The sequence below is a fragment of the Heteronotia binoei genome, chromosome 18 (assembly GCF_032191835.1).
Source record: "Heteronotia binoei isolate CCM8104 ecotype False Entrance Well chromosome 18, APGP_CSIRO_Hbin_v1, whole genome shotgun sequence".
NCBI lineage: Eukaryota > Metazoa > Chordata > Lepidosauria > Squamata > Gekkonidae > Heteronotia > Heteronotia binoei.
In genome coordinates, this window is record NC_083240.1 from 42755977 (window position 1) to 42777559 (window position 21583).

At 45.4% G+C, this 21583-nt stretch overlaps 1 protein-coding gene across 5 annotated transcripts in view; it reads right to left on the reverse strand.

The window, feature by feature from the left end:
- The window catches only part of BCAS3 (BCAS3 microtubule associated cell migration factor), an 831824-nt gene that overhangs the window by 605568 nt on the left and 204673 nt on the right, over positions 1-21583 (reverse strand). For all 5 annotated transcript variants that reach the window (XM_060259085.1, XM_060259086.1, XM_060259088.1 and 2 more), the window contains exon 13: positions 15793-15926. In XM_060259085.1, coding sequence (XP_060115068.1) covers positions 15793-15926 — 134 coding nt within the window. The remainder of the gene's footprint in view (positions 1-15792; positions 15927-21583) is intronic.

Below are 21583 nucleotides of genomic sequence, written 5' to 3' on the forward strand. Positions count from 1 at the left end.
CCTTCTTGGACTTCCATGTGTCTGGGGCCCCATCCCACCAAGCCTCTTCCCTGTTCCTGATCCCATCGAGACCAGGGCTTATAGGAATTCACAATAAAAAAGGCTGGGACTAGCTCTCCAGAATCTGCCCACATAAACCTGGCTGCTTCTATTCACAGCTCAGATAAGCTACACTCAAGGAGTGTCTTTCGTCTCATTCTTCCTCTGCCTTCCTGCCTCACTTCTTTTCTCTCTCTCTTCCAGACCGCTTTCTAATTCAGCCGTCCCCCTCTTGCTCCCCCTTAAGCCCTTCTGCATCAAAGGTGGCACAAACTTGCCAAAGCTGAAATGGAAACAGAGGTCCCATGTTCGGAAACAAACCCAAGAAGTGGAGTAGCACGAAAACCACAGAGTGGAATTTCATCCCTCTCTGTGATTTGTTAATCGCTCTGGGGATGTCAGCTTCCAATAACAGAGTGATCAAAGGGTCAGTTTACCCGGAGAGAGCCTGCACACCCAGACGCTACTCAGAATCTGGGCCAGCCAAGTCAACGGTGGTAAACAACCCCTTGGTTTTGATGCAGCAGCACGTGCTTTGTGAACAGAGTGCAGCCCGGAACAAATCTACATTCCCAGCATCTAAGATGCAGGCACAACTTGACTGGCATAAAATTTTTATTAGTGATCAGATTTTTTTTTTTAATCCTGCCCTTCTTCTATGGAGCTCAGGATGATGTGCATAGTTTTTTCCCCCCCTCCTATAGCAATCCTGAGATGCAGGTTAGACTGAGAGTATGTGACAGGTCCAAGGTGGACCATGCCTCAGATGCGTGTTCTATATAGCCCGTTACAGAGACCAAAGAGCTTTTTAAAATATATATATACATCCTGTCTTTTCCCCTGGGTTTCAGGTCAACCAACAAAATCCTAACTTGGCAAAGAAACACCACAAAGCCCTCATTCATCAGCTTCAATACAGAGATGGCCAGGCCAACAATAAACTCGATTCACACACAGGTTCATCCAGGGAGATGTTCAGGTGGGCAACTGTGTTGGTCTGAAGCAGAAGGACAGCTTTTTGAGCCCGGGGGCACCTTTAGGACCAACAAAGTTTTATTCAAGGCATGAGCTTCTGTGTGCAAGTGCACTTCCTCAGATACATTGGAATGGAAGTTGCCATACATATAACTTGAGAGTGAGCAGCAAATTAGCATTAGGCACTCCATGGTGCTCCATGCTGGAAGCTGGGTTCAGGTGGCCGGTTCCAGGTTGACTCAGCCTTCCATCAGTAAAATTAGTACCCAGCTTGCTGGGGGGAAAGTGTAGATGACTGGGGGACGCAATGGCAAACCACCCCATAAAAAGTCTGCCATGAAAACGATGTCACCCCAGAGTCAGAAATGACTGGTGCTTGAACAGGAGACCACCCTTTTATTATTTATTGATTTATTGATTCTCATTTTTCTCTCAGTTCATATAAGCTTCAAAAATCCTTAGGCAGCTTATTTATGAGGAAAAGCTGAGGGTGGGATAGCAATTACTATTGGTGAAAGCCAAACAGAATTTTTCATGGATAGCCTTCCTAGAGATCCAGATGAACATAAGAACATAAGAGAAGCCAAGTTGGATCAGGCCAATGGCCCATCCAGTCCAACACTCTATGTCACACAGTGGCATATATATATATAAACTCTGTCCATACCCACTGATGGACCTCTGCTCCATATTTTTATCCAATCCCCTCTTGACACTGGCTATGCTTGTAGCCGCCATCATCTCCAGTGGCAGTGAATTCCACATGTTAATCACCCTTTGGGTGAAGAAGTACTTCCTTTTATCCGTTTTAACCTGACTGCTCATCAATTTCATTGAATGCCCACAAGTTCTTGTATTGTGAGAAAGGGAGAAAAGTACTTCATTCTCTGCTTTCTCCATCCCATGCATAATCTTGTAATGATAATGCCATCTTATGCATCTTAGGCAGAAGACAGGCCTTTGGAGACGGAAGACAAGGATGTGCTGATCAAAGTCAGCTGTCAACATGCTGGCAGACCAGGAAGCCATATGGCTACCCCACAGCTTCATCACCGACCTGAAGATACAAGATGTCTCCCAATGCACCGCAGCTGCAGAGAAGGACAAAGTGGTGTAGTTTTGGGGATGGATGTCCTGTGGTCTGTCCTGTCATTCATGTATGTGAAGAACATTAAGAGAATCTCAGGGTGATTACAGACTGGCACTTTGGATACGCCTCTGAAATCGACCCCCAAAAGCCCTGCAGATGGCAACATCTGCCCCCCATCCTCCTCCTGTCCTCACCCCATCCTCCAGGCTCCTGAGACCAGCTCAAAAAGCTACCACTTCCAAAGTGGCAGCAAATCTTTGAGCCGTCCGCCATTTGCCTCTTCACTGTCTGGACGGGGAAGGGCACAAGCAAGGTGACTTGGGGGTGTGCAATTGCCAAGCTGCCCCAAGCCATTTCCAGATTTTTTTTCCTGACAAAACCATTCAGAGCGCTTGAGTGCTTGTGCGCATGACAGCTTGACCTGCAGAGAGAAAAAAGAGGAATCTGGCTTCTGAGGTGCCTTCCTGTGTGGAGGCGCCCAGCCGCCTCACAGACGGGATGGGGACGGCTTGCGGAGCATCATTTGGAGGCTTCGGGATGGCTCAAAAAAGAGCCGTCTCAATTCAGGACGCCCCCCAACCGCCCCAAATTGCCCGTCTGTTATCAGCCTCTATATCCCTGGATTCCAGAATGTTGTTCTCTGGGAGACTGTGAATTGATTGTGTTTTCCTTAGGATGTCAGCAGTGTCCTGCAAATAGCTAAGTGCACCGGGAGCATGGGGGGAGGTGGCATGGTATAACCTGATATCATCAGATCTCGGAAGCTAAGCCGGATCGGTGTATGGGAGACCTCCAAGGAAGACCCTGCAGAGGAAACCACCACTTGCCTCGACAGCCCCTCACTGGAGCTGCGATATGTTGGCTGCAACTTGATGGCACTTCATACACACTCACACTGGTAGCACAGTGCCTGAGGACAGAGTGCATGCAGCCAATGCCCAAAATGTGGGATGCCAAAGTCTGCTTTGTTTATGCTTTTGGGGTTGTAGCAGACGATCACATGACAGAGGAAGAGGAGGAAAAGGATAATGTCAGAAGAACTTTTTTTATTGGTGGCATCACACTGTGATTGGCTGAACTTATGTGGTGAACAGTGATGTTTGCTGATGACGTCCCAAATCGGCACGGTGATGCAAGTTCACAGTTTAAAAATCCAGTCTGGTATTACAGCCAGTATTTTCGAGCATGAGGTAAACTGCACCAGTGTTTTTAATCCAGGAAAACCCAACCAGTGTACAACAGCTGTCCTTACTTTGGGAAATGCTGGCTTAGGTGACCGGACCTTCTCCCAATCTAAACTGAGGCAGATGTACGCCCAGGCCTAGCCAGCCCTGCCTATTCTAGAGTCACCTTTTCCGTTAAAGATCAGTGAAAAGATATGCTCTGTAATCACAGACCTATTGAGTAATACAACACTGGGTACACTTAGAAACCACTGTTTAAAGTTTTATTCCAATGTCAATTACAAGAAAGAAGATACCAAAGGGAAGAAGAGAGAGTCTGAAGGATGCAGGATGAGTCCAAAGTTGGGAGATGGATCAGCTGGTTATGCGGGTGCTCTGAGACTGGGAAAGTAATGTGGCTTATGGAATTACAACATCTGTAGCACAGGAATGGGCAACTAGAGGCTCAGGGGGCTTAATCCATCTAACTTTCTTCCCTCTGGCAACCAGGGCAGCACTCCTCACCTCAGACACAAGCAAAGGACTTGTTAATGCTCTTATCTGCTGCCTGAAGCAGGATAAACATCTGGAGCAGAGGTTCATCAGTGGCTGTTAGCCATAGTGTATTGTTGGAACTCTGTCTGGGGCAGTGGCGGTCTGTATTCTTGGTGCTTGGGGGGGGCACAATGGGAGGGCTTCTAGTGTCCTGGCCCCACAGATGGACCTCCTGACGGCCCCTGGTTTTTTTGGCCACTGTGTGACACAGAGTGTTGGACTGGATGGCCCATTGGCCTGATCCAACATGGCTTCTCTTATGTCCTTATGTCTGGGGCAGTGATGCTCTGTATTCTTGTGCTTGGGGGGGGCACAGTGGAAGGGCTTCTAGTGTCCTGGCCCCACTGATGGACTTCCTGATGGCACCTGGGTTTTCTTGGCCAATGTGTGACACAGAGTGTTGGACTGGATGAGCCACTGGCCTGATCCAACATGGCTTCTCTTATGTTCTTAAGTACCAGAGAGGCCCTGGAAGATGAAGAAGCTCCCTGGCATACTAGCAAGGTAAAACAGAAATCAGTGCAATCAAATCTCCCAAAAGAGTAGGCGAGTTCAAGGGTATAAACAACAAGCACTACCCTCCATTACACTCCAGTCTGAAAGCTTTCCAGATAAGAAAAATCTCAAACTGTGCGAAGAAAGGTCAGCAGGGACAGCGTCAATCTTCTGCCCAAGAGGAGGGAATGCTACAATCTAGGGGCCACAGCCAAGAAGGCCTTCCAGTGGGTCTCAGCCAATGTAAGGTAAGCTAAGGCTGGTTCTTGCACGAAAGCATCATACATAAAGCAAGTGTTTGATCCTGGACTGTACTATATCAGGCTGTGTCAATTGTCTGAATGCGCCCCTGCAGCAAATATTCTTTATAAACACTAAACTAGCACATTAAATAGAATGTTCCAGGGTGGTACTTTCTCCAGGATGCTAGTTAATGTACTTCTAAGGAATATATTATGTGGAGGAACATTCCAATATTTTATGAGCTTACCCCACTCTCAACGCTGTCACCCAGCACTTCTTGGCTTCAGGCTGTTTCTTTAAGGTCTCAAAATGGATTAAACCAAAATGCATAACAGAGATTTTCTGCCACGTCCTCCAAAGGTGTTCATGTTGGGGAGATTTTATCTGTGACTCTTCTCATCTTGAAACAATGGGGGGAGGACAAAACAGGATTGCTGGCTATTCCATTGTTGCTCAGTTTAAACAATGGATCCTATATCTGCTTACCACAGAGGCAGCAGAATTCTTCCCCCAGTTTTTTTGGGTGGATGGGTGATCCCATTGTCTCTCCCCCCCCCCCCTTTTAAATCCCAGACAACTTTTATGGTGCAAAGAACCAGGGATGAGACTGAATATCAAAAGCCATCTGACTCAATGACAAGTTTATCTCACTGAAGAATTAATCAACGAAACTCTTCTTGCACCTGTGCGGAGGGCTGCCAGCTCCAGGTTAGGAAATCCCCAGGGTTTGGGGGTGCAACCTGCGTTAGGGAGGGACCTCAGGAAGTTATAATGCCACAGAATCCACAGTCCAAAGCTGCCGTTCCCTCCAAGGGATATTGAGGAGAATCGAGCCAGCTGTGAAGTTCTGTAGGCTGAGTACTCCACAGATTTTCAGATCGGCAATTCCCTCACTTATGTAAATTTTGTGAAACTGTTTGGAGTTGATACACTCAACACTCACTATTGTGTAACTAGTACAATAATAAATTTTAAGATGTCTCTTCCTGTAAGACCCTAGGAAGATCTAGTCCCCGTTTGTCCTTCAAGCTTTGGTTTGTCTCAGCATTCTTTGAAATGTTTTGTCAAGCCTCAGTTTATTTCAGCGAGTTCTTGTATATGACTTAGAAATATTGTTACTTCAAGCTTGTTATCTGGAAACATTTTTATCACCTAGTGTTTTTTCAGCTGTTTTGTCCTACACTAACAAACACAGATGTTATTTGTGATTCTTTTAATCTGCTAAAAACGTTCCCATGATTCCACACTGCACACTTATATTAAGTATTGCTGCTTTCATTCCCATTTGTCTGATGAAGTCTGCTTAAGAGCATACGAACGCTTACCTTCTGAATAAAACTTAGTTGGTCTTAAAGGTGCATTCATCTACTGCTTTGTTCTATTGCTTCAGACCAACACAGCTGCCTACTGGGATCTATCTAATAGAAATCGGTGTTTGTATTATTAGAAGAGCCCTGTGTATTGTATTATAAGAGCCCCGTGGTGCAGAGTGGTAAAGCTGCAATACTGCAGTCCAAGCTCTGCTCATGACCTGATCCCAGCAGAAGCTGGGTTCAGGTAGCCAGCTCAAGGTTGACTCAGCCTTCCATGGTCGGTAAAATGAGTATCCAGCTTGCTGGGTGGGGAGAAGTGTAGATGACTGGGGAAGGCAATGGCAAACCACCCCATAAAAAAGTCTGCCATAAAAATGTCGAGATGCAATGTCACCTCAGAGTCCGAAACGACTGGTGCTTGCACAGGGGACTACCTTTACTTTTTTTTAACCCATTATTAGAACATATACTGTGTTATGGTGTAATTCTGTATGCAAATAATTACCACAAGACTGAAGGTTTAAATATTCTTAATTTTTTTATCATAATTCATAAATATATGATTAAGTAGTGCCATTATACATGGTGCCACAGCTACTTAGTATTATTTTTTACACTGTGGTCTTTGGCTACTATAATTCCCTCCAGGGAAACTAATCTCTGCAATCTGGATACCAGCTATAATTCTGGGAAATCTCCAGTCTCTACTGGAGTAGTCCTACCAATTATTTTTCTTGTACTGATTTCCCACCCCGCCCCCCCTGTAAAAAGTTGTAACATTTTCAGTGATCTTCTGAGTCTACTGTGTATAAATAGAATGAATGAAAAAAGAATCCACAAGAGCAATAAAAACTAAGCAAGGCACCCTGACCTGGTCAGCCCAGGCAAGCCTGATCTCATCAGATTTCAGAAGTTAAGCAGGATCGACTCTGGCAAGTAGTTGGATTGGAGACCGCCTTGGAATACCACAGCTGGGAGGCAGAGGCAGGCTTTATTCAGCCACCTTTCTGAATATACTCCAGGCCCTCAGTAGGGGTCAGTCACCAGAGGTTGCCATGACTTCCAGGTGCACACATGTTCACACACATATGCACATAAAAATACAAAAAAAAAAAAACCCAAATCAACAAACCCAAAACATCCTGAATCAAACCAATGACAGCAATATATGCATTAAATAGGAAGAAAAATGGCTATATTAGCTTGTCCCTAGGAGAAAACATGATTGCACTTACCGGTAAGTGTTCTTTAACAAGTAGTCACCAAAGCAATCCCCCACAGGGACTGCACTGAGACTGATAATGAACTTACGCTTTTTACACTGAATATTGACTAGCCACTTCCAGCAAATTAGCTGTGCCCCAGAAGACACAGTGAAAACAAGGATGAGGTATGCAAGAGTGTGAGGTCTACACACAGCAACACTGAATTTGTCCTACCACAAGGTATTTGCATGTTGTACTTTCAGTTATAGTCCTGAGATCTGAAACCATTAGTGCAAAAAAAGGGGGAAATCCAGGAAATTATTACACAATCCAGTTTATGCAAGAATGATATCCAACACACCCAGGTACACCTGGTGGACAGGACACGTAGATTCAAGTCCAATAGCATCTTAGAGACCAATGGGGGTATACGCTTTCTAAGCTGCTGCTGGACTTGAATCTAGCTGTTCTTCTGCAGGCTAACATGGCTACTCTCTAAAACTGATCAACCAAAGCAGGCGTGCCTGCTCCCACTCCCCCCCACCCTGCCGCACTCCAGAAAAGTCTAGAAAAGCCCCTACTTCCCCCCCACACTCTAGAAAAGTCTAGAGATATACACAATGTGAACCTTTGGTATCAATGAATGTGACCATTGGCTAGTAACCCTTCAGGCATATGACAAAGGAACTGCTCTAACCTTCCAACTCTATGGTGAGCCTCACATATATTTTGTGATAGCAACTGAAGGTTGAAACCAGTTCAAGTGAGCAGAGCAAACGCCTATCAAGACCACTCTGGAACTTGCCGTCTTTTGGCTCCCCCACATGCCTTGAACGAACCACCCCACAGAAACGAGTCGGTTTAAGAAACAAAAAAAGTCACCAATCTACCCCAACAGACAAAGCTTAATCTTAATCGTACTTCTGGCAAAGTTTGCGTTGGGGAGAAAACAAATCTCTCACAGCCTGAAAAAAGTAGCGCCTCCTTTTCAGTGGCGCATGGCAGCACGATTATATTGTCCTCTGTGTTTGCACAGGTTCAAGCGAGCTCACTTGTGACAACAGCCCGAGAGTCAGAATAAGCAAGAGTCGGGCAGCTGAAAAGATTACATGGATTTCTGGCCATCAGCCCGCCTCACTATCACTACATTTATTTGCTTGGGATTGAGATAATGTGAGCTGCGGGCCTTTTGGTGTGTGTTTACACTCAAGGATCAAAGAGACACGTGTGGTTGGGCAAAGAACCAGCCCTTTATCTGTTTGCAGAGGAGGACTGCATGCCACTAGGACACGATGTGCCTCCCATTGCCTAACAACAACACTCAGCATTTTTGTAGCACATTTCAGGTGTTCAAAGTACTCCACATACACGGGGGAGAGTCAGAGGCTAGAAGTAATTGTTCAACAGCCAATTCAGGGAAGGGCGGGGGCTTGGAATTATAGCACAGTTTTTGCATGTAAATGGTCCCATCACCAGTTCACGGTTCTTGGGTAGCAGGTAAAAGAAGATCTTTCTCTGCCCAAGACTCTGGAGAGCTGCTGCCCATCAGAATACAAAGCACTGAGCTAGATGGATCAACAGTCTGTCTCAGAATAAAGCAGATCCTTATGTTCCTGTGTCTAGATACCCCCTCCCCAGGGCTTTTTTTGAGCAGGAATGCACAGGAACATGGTTCCAGCTGGCTTGGAATCAGGGGGGGGGTGTGGCCTAATATGCAAATGAGTTCCTGCTGGGCTTTCTCTACAAAAATGCCCTGTGTGAAATCATGATGATGTCAGGGGTGCAGCCTAATATGCTAAATTGAGTTCCTGCAGGGCTTTTTTCTACAGAAAAAGCCCTGCCCCTATATAGTGGCACAGGGAGGGGAGATGGTAAGGGAAATGGGGGTATGCAGGGCTTTTTTTGTAGCTGGAACTCTTTTGCATATTAAGCCACACACCCCTGATGTAGCCAATCCTCCTGGAGCTTACAGTATTCCCTATACTGAGCTTTGTAAACTCCAGGAGGATTGGCTACATCAGGGGTGTGTGGCCTAATATGCCAAGGTGTTCCTGCTACAAAAAAAGCCCTGTGGGTATGTAACCTTTCACCTCATTCTCCACTTTGGCTTTCCCCAAAAGGAGTTGAGTTTACTGTGCCTGCTGGCAGGGGGCAAAGGAGCAGGCATCCATTACTGCTTATTCCAAGGAAACCTCCCCTTGCCCCAGCTCTGATTCGGAGGCAGGGCTTCACGGAAGTGTGCTGGCCACTGAATGCTTCGCTCCGGTCTTGAGGCCGAGAGACAGAGACCTTCTATAACACTAAAAGCATTCCTCCAACCAGCCCTGGGACAAAGAGTTCTAGTTCAGGCTTGCTTATAAAAAGGTTTCTCCTGGGTTACACAAACAAGAAGATCCAAGATAATTCGGCCACACCCCTTGCTTGCATCTGCTCAGAGCCGGCTTGTGACACGGAGCTTTATGCTGGCATTTGGTTAGAATTCAAATCGTAGGTGGGCTTCCAAGCACAGAACAGACAGAAGAAGAAGACCACAGATTTATACCCCACCCTTCTCTCTGAATCAGAACGGTTTACAATCTCCTTTATCTTCTCCCACAACAGAGAACCTGTGAGGTGGGTGGGGCTGGAGAGGGCTCTCACAGCAGCTGCCCTTTCAAGGACAACTCTACTACAGCTATGGCTGACCCAAGGCCATTCCAGCAGGTGCAGGTGGAGGAGTGGGGAATCAAACCCGGTTCTCCCAGATGAGTCCGCACACTTAACCACTACACCAAACTGGCTCTCATGGTGTAAGGTTGGGACACTTCTCATATTCTTTCCCATCCTCTCTGCACTCACTTGCATCAATTGACTCCTATCTGACTGGTTCAGAGGCAGCTTCTGAATCTGTCCATTCTGACATTGTGTCAAAATCACAGCGAGCACGAACTGTGGCCTGCAAACCCACTTCGTCATCATCACAGATGCTGATTCTAGTTTGCTGGCCAGACGGTAGCTGCAGTTGATGAATGCAGACCACAAATATGACCAGCATTCACAGGACTACCTCTGAGGTGGTAATCACATTTTGGCACAGGAATAAATGGAAGGACGGTTTGAACAGGTTACGTTAGCGAAGTCTGTAAAATTCTAACGCTGCGACAAGTGTATTCAAATTTCTGCTAACTGGTTTCTTGGCTTTTTTCTCTGTTGTTAACCTTTCTGAGAATTCAGGATTTATTGATCAGATTCAATAGGGGACTTCCCCTTATCCCAAGGGCTTCAGATGGGTGATACAGAAAAATGCTAAAAGAACCTATATCCCAAAAAACTTCCAGCTCCAAAAGGACCCCAAATAAAATATATCCATTTTTCCAGATTTAAACTGGGAAGAATTTTGAGAAGAATGAACAAGTAAAAGCCCAAGTCTCACAACAGCTCAGCAGGTAAATGAAGCTACCAAGCCATCTGTCTGCCATTCCTGCTCACGTGGCTGCCGGCCCCATACAGCATAAATTTATTTCTTTAATTATTTCATTTGTATCCCGCCTTTTTCCCAATCAGGCCCAAAGCAGCTTACAACATTCTCCTCTAGTCCATTTTATCCTCACGACACCCCCATGAGATAGGTTAAGCTGAGATAGTATGACTGGCCCTAGGAGTGGGGATTCAAGCCCTGGTCTCCCAGATAGTAGCCCAACACTCTAAACCAGGGGTGGGAAACCTTTTTTCAGACAAGGGCCATTTGGATATTCATAACATCATTCACAGGCCATACAAAATTATCAGCTTAAAAAAAAGTGCTCCCTTGAGGGAGAACGATTCAGGCCAGCAAAATTAATGCAAATAAGTGTTTTTCTATTTGAAGTCACTTGGGGAGAGCCTAATTTGGCACGCACACACACACACACACACACACACACAACTGACCCACCGCCCTAAGCAAATATTATGGGATGTGGCCTAATATGCTAATGAATTCCTGCTTGGCTTTTTCTTAGCATATTTTCATTAGCATATTAGGCCACATCCCATAATATTAGCATATTATGTCACACACTCGTTAGCATATTAGGTCATTCCATCTGGGATAATCAAGTGCAAATTGAACTGGTGGTAGCTGGGTAATAAAGGAAAATAAAGGGGGGGAGAAAGTAGAATAAAGGGAAATAAAGAAATGGGGGGAAGAAATGGAAAGAAAAGAATATAAAGGGGAGAAGAAAGGGAAATAAAGAAATGTAGGGAAGAAAGGAAAATAAAGGGATCCCTGCCGGCCCCCGGGGAGGCCACTGCACAGTGCGGCTGCGCCTCACAATCCTCACTGGCCAGCCAGGCCCCAGGGAGGCCACCATGTGGCTCGGATCAGCCCAGCAATCCCCAAGGGCCAGGCCAAGTGGTCTCGAGGGCCGTAAACGGCCCTCAGGATGGACATTCCCCACCCCTGCTCTTAACCACAACAGCATGCTGGCCGTCATGAATAAATATTAATATGGTAACACTGACTGACACAAGCTTCAGATTCAAAACAGGGACCTGCATAGCTTGGAAACAATTGAGCTGCGGGGCAGCCTGCTCTCATGGCTGGAAACAGGAGAGCCGGAAACAGAAAGAGCAATTAACATGCGTTGAGCCAAGTGGTTAAATGTTGTACTGAGGCTCCAGGATAAAACACTGAGAGAAAAAGGCTGACGAAGGTCTGAAACCGTGAGGAATCCCGGGCTGCGGTCCCTTGCTCTCTCGGAGACAAGCTGTGCTGGAGATTTGAGGACTCCACCCAAGTTGCTGAACATAAGGGAGAACAGCAGGAAGGCAATTGCCACTGAGGAACTGTACCTTATTATCTTCATACAGCAGTGTTGGGGAGTGAAAAGAACTCTTTTCCCAGCTGTATTTGTATTATGAGCATTTGTGAATTTATCAGTATCAGGAGTGGTTCATAAGTCACTAATGATGACCATTGCTATGCATGTATTCTGAAAAATGTAGGTTGCATATACACTATATTGTGTAAAAGTGTTATTCCGATGTTTTTTGACTTTATTACTTTCATGGCTCGGCTGTTTAGAGCCTGAAACAACTGAGCCACAGCAGCAGGCTGCCCCTGCAGCTCAGCTGTTTCGGGCATGAACCTGCTTTGGTTCATATGCGAGACGACTGAGTTCGTGGTTTGCCCACAAACTGAACAGCCCTTTTGTTTGTGCCCAACCCTACTCACAGATTCTCCTTTCACAAAGAAAACTGCTGCAAAAACACTGACCTATTTTATTTACATTGCCTTCTCTTGCTCTCTACAGCCCCATGGCGCAGAATGGTAAAGCTGCAATACGGCAGTCCGAGCTCTCTGTTCACAAGCTGAGTTCAATCTTGGCGGAAGCTGGGTTCAGATAGCCAGCTCCAGGTTGGCTCAGCCTTTCATCCTTCCAAGGTCGGTAAAATGAGTACCCAGCTTGCTGGGGGGAAAGTGTAGATGACTGGAGAAGGCAATGGCAAACCACCCTGTAAAAAGTCTGCTGTGAAAACGTTGTGATGCGACGTCACCCCAGAGTCGGAAACAACTGGTGCTTGCACAGGGGACTACTTTTACCTTTACTCTTGCTCTCACTCCAAGTTTTCCTGTCCTCAGAGATATCATTCTGCTCATTGCAAGACCCTAATTAGCTGGGGTTCCCTTAGCACTAATCCAGAGATGTGAAGGGCTGGGGGAGGGGGGACAGAACAAAAAGGAAACATTCAGAGGGAGGAGTGACCCTTCCCCTCCTGTTCTTCTGGACTTTTTTCCTGAAAGAAAATGGTGGAATTTGGGGAAACACCGAAATAAATTCCTATTAAATGTTTTCTCTGTTGGAATGAGTGAAATGCTTTTTAAGGGAAGCTGGTGCTCACTCAAAATATGTAGCATGACATTTTTATATTGTATTATACATATTTTATGTTATAGTAAGACAAGCTACAGCATTAGAGAATTATAATTACTATGTGCATCGTAGACATAAAGTATTTCCAAAGATATATGCTACAGTTCAAACATGAATTATTTTGCAAAAAGTAATACACTAAAATGTGTTTGATGACAATTCACTATTAAACAGTTCAGTTTTCAGTATCATATTTAACCAGAGAGCTACTTACACTTCTAGCATTATTGCAATTATATGAGATCTTTTCTTTCCAAGTGATACACTTTCTTTGGTCTACTCCAGAATATTGTTTCTATATTCAACTCTTTGCAGCTTTCTCTATAGTACAGGTTATATTTTCAGCTGAATTCCATAAATATGCCAACTAGTTAGCATATAAAATGATTCTAAGTTATAAGCGATATGTTTTATGCTGTTGAAACAGTAAAAAAAAAATTCTAAGACTGATAGGAAAGTACTGCAGATATTTCATTCCCCCTCCCCCATTTCACTTTCCCTCCCTTCCTTTTTCCTATTTTTCCCAAAGCTTCAAAATATATGGAAATTTTACATCTCTGTACTAATCTAGGTTGAAGAAACTGGCAGCCAGAGAGAAACCATGACATTGCCTATGACTGCAATACCATGAGGTATAATATGAGGTTAATACCAATGCCGGATTAAATCCTGTGGAGGCCTCAAGGCAGTCAAAATCTCGGGGGGCCCCCATGCAAATTATCTCAGAGTCTGAGTGCCCACCCCACCACCCACGGCCCCTGCTGCAGCCTGCAGCCACCTTCTCAAAAGCCCCTTTGACAAAGCTGCAGGGAAGAGGCAGAAGTGGTGACAACGCCAGCAGCAACCGCACCAGGCAAGGGGGGCAAAGAGCAGCTCAGTTGGTGGCTGCGCATCCAGGCTGGGAGGGCTGCAAGCAGGGGGGAAGCTGGGCGGGGGGGGGGAGCCGGCCCAGGACCCCTAAAGGTGTGGAGGCCAATAGGCCAGTGCCTACTTGGCCTAATTGTTAATCCAGCTCTGGTTAATACTAATTTAAAAGGGCATGATCCAGCTAACATGCATTCCATTCAATGGAAGAAAGTTTAGCATGTGAATGCAAGACGCTGCCTTATACGGAATCCAACCATTGGTCCATCAAAGTAAGCATCATCCACTAAGACTGGCAGCAGCTCTCCAGGGTCTCAGGTCTTTCATAACATCTACTACCTGATCCTTTTAATTGGGGATGCTGGGGACTGAACCTGTGACTTTCTGCATGCCAAACAGATGCTTTACCACTTAGCCATGCCTCTCCCCCTTAAAAGCTTGATTCTCTCACCAAAATGACAATAAAGAATCCTGAAGTACAACTGTGTCCAAAGTAGTTTTCAGGAAGCAATTTTACACCACCAAAAACACTATTTTAGGACTGAAAATAAAGATGTAATATTCAGGGCAACATTAAGGTCAACTCAAGCATGCAAGGACTGCCACCATCTATTTGCAAACATTGCCTTCTCTTGTTCCCACTGCAAGTTGGAACGTTTTCCTTTGGTGATGTCATCTTGTTCACTACAGGATCCCTGATTGGCTATGATCACAAAGGTTGCTGCAACTAAAACACTCGGGAGAATCTAGTTTCAGTGCTGCTCATTTGTGTCCAGACATTTTAACATGCTGTCCTCATTCATATTCCAATAAGCTACTCTGCAAGAACGCAACGCACAAAATTTGCCACGGCGATGTGCGACCGTTTTTGTATTGTGCGTGTGCTTCAAATAAATCATTTGTCACAGGAGATAAAATAAAGACCACTAACATTATCTCTTCAGGGAATGCAGCATGCATCCATGCCTACTATGTCACCAATAAAGAGTGCTATATCGACACACCCATCAAACCCAATGCAGATTTTAAAAACTGTAGACTTCTGTGCCAATGCTAGGATACCTTATCATTCACAAGATGATCTGGGGAGGGGAGGGACGACAGGACTCCATCTGATGTGACCTGCCTGTGACTTTAATGCAAAGGAAAGCACCTGCCAAAGATACACACATTGCCCGGGCTGCCAAGCCACCACCAGAGGTAGGGCATCCCCCCCCTCCCCCCCACTGCTAATTAGCTGGCTGGCAGGGAACTTACTGGCAGGCCTAGGCTGGGGATTGCCAGCAATGAGACAATGTCATTTCCAGCACATACCAGAAATAGTATCATCATGTTGCCAGTGATGCAAGGACACTCGGGTATTTGGGCAAAACTCTATGGTAAAATTTGAAAAATATATATGGTAAAAAAAATGAGAGAGCCCCGTGGTACAGGGTGGTAAAGCTGCAGTACTGCAGTCCGAGCTCTCTGCTCACGAGCTGAGTTCGATCCCGGCGGAAGATGGGTTCAGGTAGCAGACTCAAGGTTGACTCAGCCTTCCATCCTTCCAAGGTTAGTAAAACGAGTCCCCAGCTTGCTGGAGGGAAAGTGTAGATGACTGGAGAAGGCAATGGCAAACCACCCCGTAATTAGTCTGCTGTGAAAACATTGTGATGCGACATCACCCCAGAGTCGGAAACGACTGGTGCTTGCACAGGGGACTATCTTTACCTTTTTGTTTTAACCTATGGTAAAAATGAATTCTACCATAGCATTTTTACCGAAATACCAGAGTGTCCCCATGTCACAATAACATGTTGCAGCATAGCTAGCAGTTCCGGCCTAGGCCTGCCTTTGCTGACAAATTCCACCCCCCCCCAATGTCCCTTTGTTTGCTGGGATGTACCTGGCAACCCTAAACACTGCTCTCCTGCTGGCTGACTCAAATAAAGGGTTTGTTGTTGATGTGCCACTTACTTTGGCTTCGGTCTCCCCGCGATGCAAGGTGTACAAGTGATGGACCGCACTTTGCGAAGATGACCAGGGATGGGTCAGTATTTGGAACACATGGAAATCATGGCCTAGAGTGTCTGTTGTGACCAGAAGCATGCCTGGGGGAGGGAAAAAACATGTGGGATTAATTGGCACCAAGAAAGAGGCTAACAGTCAAATAAACTATAGTGTTATATATTCAATGCAAATGAAGGAGATCACAATACCTTTGCCAGGGAGTGTAAAGTCTGTAACTAATACTACATTTCATTGGTAAGGAAGGTGGTTATAGAAGGAAAAGAGGAAAAAGCATTGAAATATTCTGGAACATTCTTCTATGGGTCAGAGACTTGTTCTTTGAAACTGAACATTGTTTTAAAATCGATTGTTCAATTAAATCACCAAACCAAAGTTTCATTTTTTTCCAAGTCTTCAATACAGAAACCTTTCTGAGACAATAAATGAGGAGGAAGCACCTTCCATTCATTCATTCATTCATTCATTCATTCATATTTATATATTTATTTATATTTTTATATATTTATTTATTTCTATCCCACCCTCTCCACAAGCAGATTCAGGGTGGCTAAGATATAGTGAAAACTACATCTTGTTGTTGGGCCATTTTTAGGAACTTGCACTTTATTTTATCTCTTGTGACCCCAGCAGTTCAATGATCACAGTCCATTTCATGAATAGCTATGATACATGACAGCCCAAGGCAGGACGGACTTTGAGAAAACTGGCTTGGTGGGTTGTTGTCCTTCTCTTATAGCCCTGGCTAAAACCGTTACATTTTCAAAGGAAAGCAGGAAGCGGCAGTCCCTCCCCCGCCCCCCCCCACAAGACTTTCTCAGGCCCCTTTGCAGGTATGCACATAATCAGGCAAGAGTAACCTTGGTAACTCTTGAGACCAGGCAGAAAAGAATGTGGTAACTGTTACATAGAGATAGGAGCAAGGCAACGCAGAGACACGGGAAAGTGAAAGGACTTCAGAGAACAGGAAAAAAATGACAAGAGACATCTTGACACAAGGTCACTGAGCAACATTCTTTACCAGCAACCAAGGGAGGAGTAGCTCTCCATTTCATAGTGGATTATCACACATCTTATTTTTATGACAATGCCATTGTGTTGATTAGGTGTAATCATTTTGCCCATCGGCTACCCTAAGGCAGGTTATAAATCTTATAATTAATTTACCTGGATGCATTTTGTTTTTATTCCATCTTTCTTGCAAGAAGTTCGGGGCAACTTGTTGTGCCCCAATCCCTAATTAGCCCTTTTAAACTGAGAGGTGCCCGTTAGTCCAAGGCTCTTGCCAAACGATCAACTAAAACTTTGCAGCTGATTATTCTGCCAGCAGAAGCCATTTAGGGCTCGCAGTCTCAATTTTTCAAAAGGAAGCTTCGGTTCTCAAGTTGAAACATTTCACGCTACAGCAAAAATAGAGGAGGGAGTCTACATATGTCAGCACAAATTCTACACACCCATTAGAGACTCACTAACTGAATTCCTAAACTTTGAAAGTACAGAAGTTACGAATTCTGTGCATTCCATGGCAAATCAGAAAAGCTGCAAAAGTAGAACACATTATGGATGATTTATGCGTTTGAGCCGCGTCAAGCTTCACACTGAAGCCAGGGTTGCAATTATTCTCATTTTTGACGCTCTTTGCAATTGCATTTAGTCTCCAAATACAACATAATTACCAAGTAGATGGTAAGCGAGTTGTCTGTGACTTTTGGAAGGGACAAAATTGCTGTTGACTCTGCCCAAGGAAACCATTCTTAAATTGCTTGTTTGAATTTGGCACTGCCCTCAACATTTTTCTCCTTCTACACAGAGCCAAAGCATTGTAATTTCCAAACTCCCAAAAGAAAATGTTTTTGCACTTATGCAGTATCAGTCATAAGCCAACCTCAGGAGTTCAGACCATTTTTGCCTGGCCTGACGGGGCCTCCAATAACGAAGGCAAACTGCACCATGTGGCATTTCTTGGGTTTAGCAGAGTTTGATATGGCCTTTATCTTATATCATAAAGACCAACCCAACACTTAGTTTCTAGCAAGGAAATGTCAGAGGTCATATAACAGGGGGAGACACCATACAAACCTACCTGACCTCTACTAGGGTTGCAGGCCTTACCATGCCCGGAGCAGGGGGCTTTGGTAGGCTTTCTGGAGGTGGCCAGGGATGTTGCATGATGTCCCAAGTGTGATGGCATCACATGGAAGTGACATCAATATGCCAGGGATGTTGTGCCAGGGACGAGTACAGAACACTGAGCCAGACAGACCAATATTCTGCCTTGGTATCAGGCAGTTTTGTGTGTGTATCTTTAAGAAAAAATTCTGCACCTAGGAAAGTTGAATTCTACCTTCTGAACACAAGCTCAGGGAGGCCCTGAACATATAGCGCAGGGGAACTTCAGAGCTAGATAAATTGTGCAATTTTCTTACATATGATCTTTGTGCCAAATATGAAGGGAAAAGAGAAGTTTTTCTCTTCTTTATGGAGTCTCTAAGTGTGGCTGGCTCAATGTCACCCGCCAGGCTTCATGTGGAGGAATCAAACCTGGTTTTCCAGATTAGCGTCTGCTGCTCTTGACCGCTTCACCATATTGCTAGGTATGGGAGAGAGAACAGTTTCTGAGGGCCTGTGATGGTTCTCGGCCTCCTCACACAGGGTTTCCTAAAGAGAAGAGCAGCAGTAGCAGACAATATTCTCCAAAAGTGTATCTTGTCGTAGGGATGGAAGGAGACATGATAGCCTGATACCGTCAGATCTTGGAAGCTAAGCAGGGTCAGTACTTGGAAGGGAGACCACCAAAGAAGACTCTGCAGAGGAAGGCAATGGTGAACCACCTCTGTTCCTCAACCGCCTTGCAAGCCCCTTGCTGGCATTGCTATAAATCAGCTATGTCTTGATGGCACTTTTTAAACACACACACACACAAACCCTAGGTTGTCCTCCATGGCTCAACTTCCTTTGTGATGCACAGCCACTGGATCAGTGACTTATGCAAAACAACAGCAAGGACTAAGGGATCTGGTCATATCCCTGACATGAAGTGGGTGTGCAAAACTCTCTGCAAGGCACAAGGGTTCTTCAGCAGGCTGGACAACACTGCATTACTTCTCCCCTACTACTCCATTTAATGTTGAATGCTCCTTGGAGAGCCAGTTTGGTGTAGTGGTTAAGTGTGCGGACTCTTATCTGGGAGAACCGGGTTTGATTCCCCATTCCTCCACTTGCACCTGTTAGCATGGCCTTGGGTCAGCCATAGCTCTGGCAGAGGTTGTCCTTGAAAGGGCAGCTGCTGTGAGAGCCCTCTCCAGCCCCACCCACCTCACAGGGTGTCTGTTGTGGGGGAGGAAGGGAAAGGAGATTGTGAGCTGCTCTGAGACTCTTTGGAGTGGAGGGCGGGATATAAATCCAACATCATCTTCTTCTTCTTTTTAGTTGCCAGATTCAGCAGATGGGTTTCTTTCTTTGGTGAACCACAGAAAATTTGGCAAAGAATTTCCGGGAGGGGGGGAGTTCCAAGCTCGTCTTGGCAAAAGTAATTAAACTGCACCCTGTACTACTGCCAGGCGAAGAAGCCACCCACCATGTAGGTTCCTTTTTTAAAAAATCACATCCACATGGCAGCATTTTCACTTGGGACTCAAATATGACTAACGGAAACCCAGTCACAGACATTGCTTAATAGTAAATCTACAAACTATAATTCAGAAGGGCAGAATGAAGACAGAGTTTCTTGACCAGAATAACATAAATATCTGATAGGCCTCATCAGTAAAGGAGATATGTAGAGGCAAGTCATTGTGAATATACAGATGCTACTTGTTCTCAATGTTCTCTCTTTCTGTCATGCTCCATTGCCATAGTCTGATCTATGCATGTCCCAAAATGAGGTGGAAACAAGGTAACAGACACCTGAGACGGTAGAAGGGACCATAACTTGCAAACCACTTCCTTCTAGCAGGTGCCTGTAGAGGGGGCATATAAATTATGTCAGGAACAAAATAAGTACCATATTTTTAGTGCATCTGTCTGTCTGTCTGTCTGTCTATCATCAAGCAGAAAATTAACACAGCAGAAAGCAGACTAGACTACAATCTCTCTCCGTTTAAAATCTGCAGGAAGTTTTTCCATGGGGGAAGTGTTAGAAAAAGTAACCCTGGCCAACCTGTAGTCTTCACTCTTGCACTTCAGGATTATCCCACCTAAATTTTGCTCAATGTGTAGACCACCAGATCCAGGAAGCAGAGCCAAGGGCCTTACATCCACCTTCCCTTCTCCCCACAACAGGCACCTTGAGAGGCAGGTGGGGCTGAGAGAGTTTTGAGAGAACTGTGACTGGCCCAAGTTCACCCACCCGACTTCCTGCGGCAGCAGAGTGGAGAATCAGACCCGGTTCTCCAGATCAGAGTCTGATGCTCTTCGCTACTACACACCGCAGGCTCTACTTTCCTTAGCTACTAAGGGAAAGTAGTGGAATGCAATCCCCCCAGCCAACGTGATGGGCCTTTAGCTTTTGGGTGGATGGACAGACAGGGAGGTACAACTTTTGTGTAGGTCTAAGAATGGAATTTGTTGAACTGCTGAAGCCAGCCATATCCTACATGTTGGACATAATTTATATCCAAACTTTCATTCATTCTGTTGGGGGGCAGGGGGGCACGTTAGTACACTTTCCTGGAACTAACATGGGCAAACTTCAAATAACATCCATCTAACCCATTAAACATATTCACTCAGGAAATCTGTAGGCGTTAGGTTTGGGCCACCCACATTAAAGAACTGTGGATGTTCTTTAGGTTTCCTTCGTTCCACATGGCAGACATCTGACTCAACAAACTGAGGTGGAATTTGTGCGGCCGGGGGTGGGGGGAGAGATAAACTGCCATGGAAAATGGTCCTGCTTCGCTGCCGTAAGGCTTGAATGCAAAGACTCACAGAGAGCCTGTAAAAAGTTGTAAGTACCTAGCGTTCTTCTCTCAGCAGCAAACGGTAAAAAATTGTTCTTTGTGGTGGTCAAGGTTTAGACTGGGAGCTGGAAAGGACCTCACCGTCTTCCTGGCTCCTCTACAAGATGGCAGAACTGAACGTAGTCACCTGTTCTTCACCTTCTAGTGCAGGCTCCTTTGTTACGTTCCCCCACCCACCCACCCTGACCTGCCATCATTCTCCCAATGCCTTGCAGGTCCTCTTCTCTACTCCCTGCCGCATACCCTTTTTAGGGTGCATCCACGCCGCCTTCCAGTTTGAAGTGTGGTTGAGCCAGTTTGAAGCGTGGTTTGCAGGGAGCCAGTTTGGTGTAGTGGTTAAGTGTGCAGACTCTTATCTGGGAGAACTGGGTTTGATTCCCCACTCCTCCACATGCACCTCCTGGAATGGCCTTGGGTCAGCCATAGTTATCACAGAGCTTGTCCTTGAAAGGGCAGCTGCTGGGAAAGCTCTCTCAGCCCCACCTACCTCACAGGGTGTCTGTTGTGGGGGAGGAAGATAAAGAAGATTGTGAGTCGCTCTGAGTGGAGGGCAGAATATAAATCCAATGTCGTCTTCTTCTTCCTTAACAAACTCCTTCAAACTCCAAGGTTTTTCTAAGCCAAATTCAGGACTATATGCTCACTGAGCTAAAATGGACAAGAACAAAACCAAAACAACTCCCCCCACCACCAAAAAAAAAAAAGTACTCTGCTTCATAACAACCCAAATTCTATGACCAAAGTTTTATTTTGGGGTCCATTTTTATTTCCTTTATTCA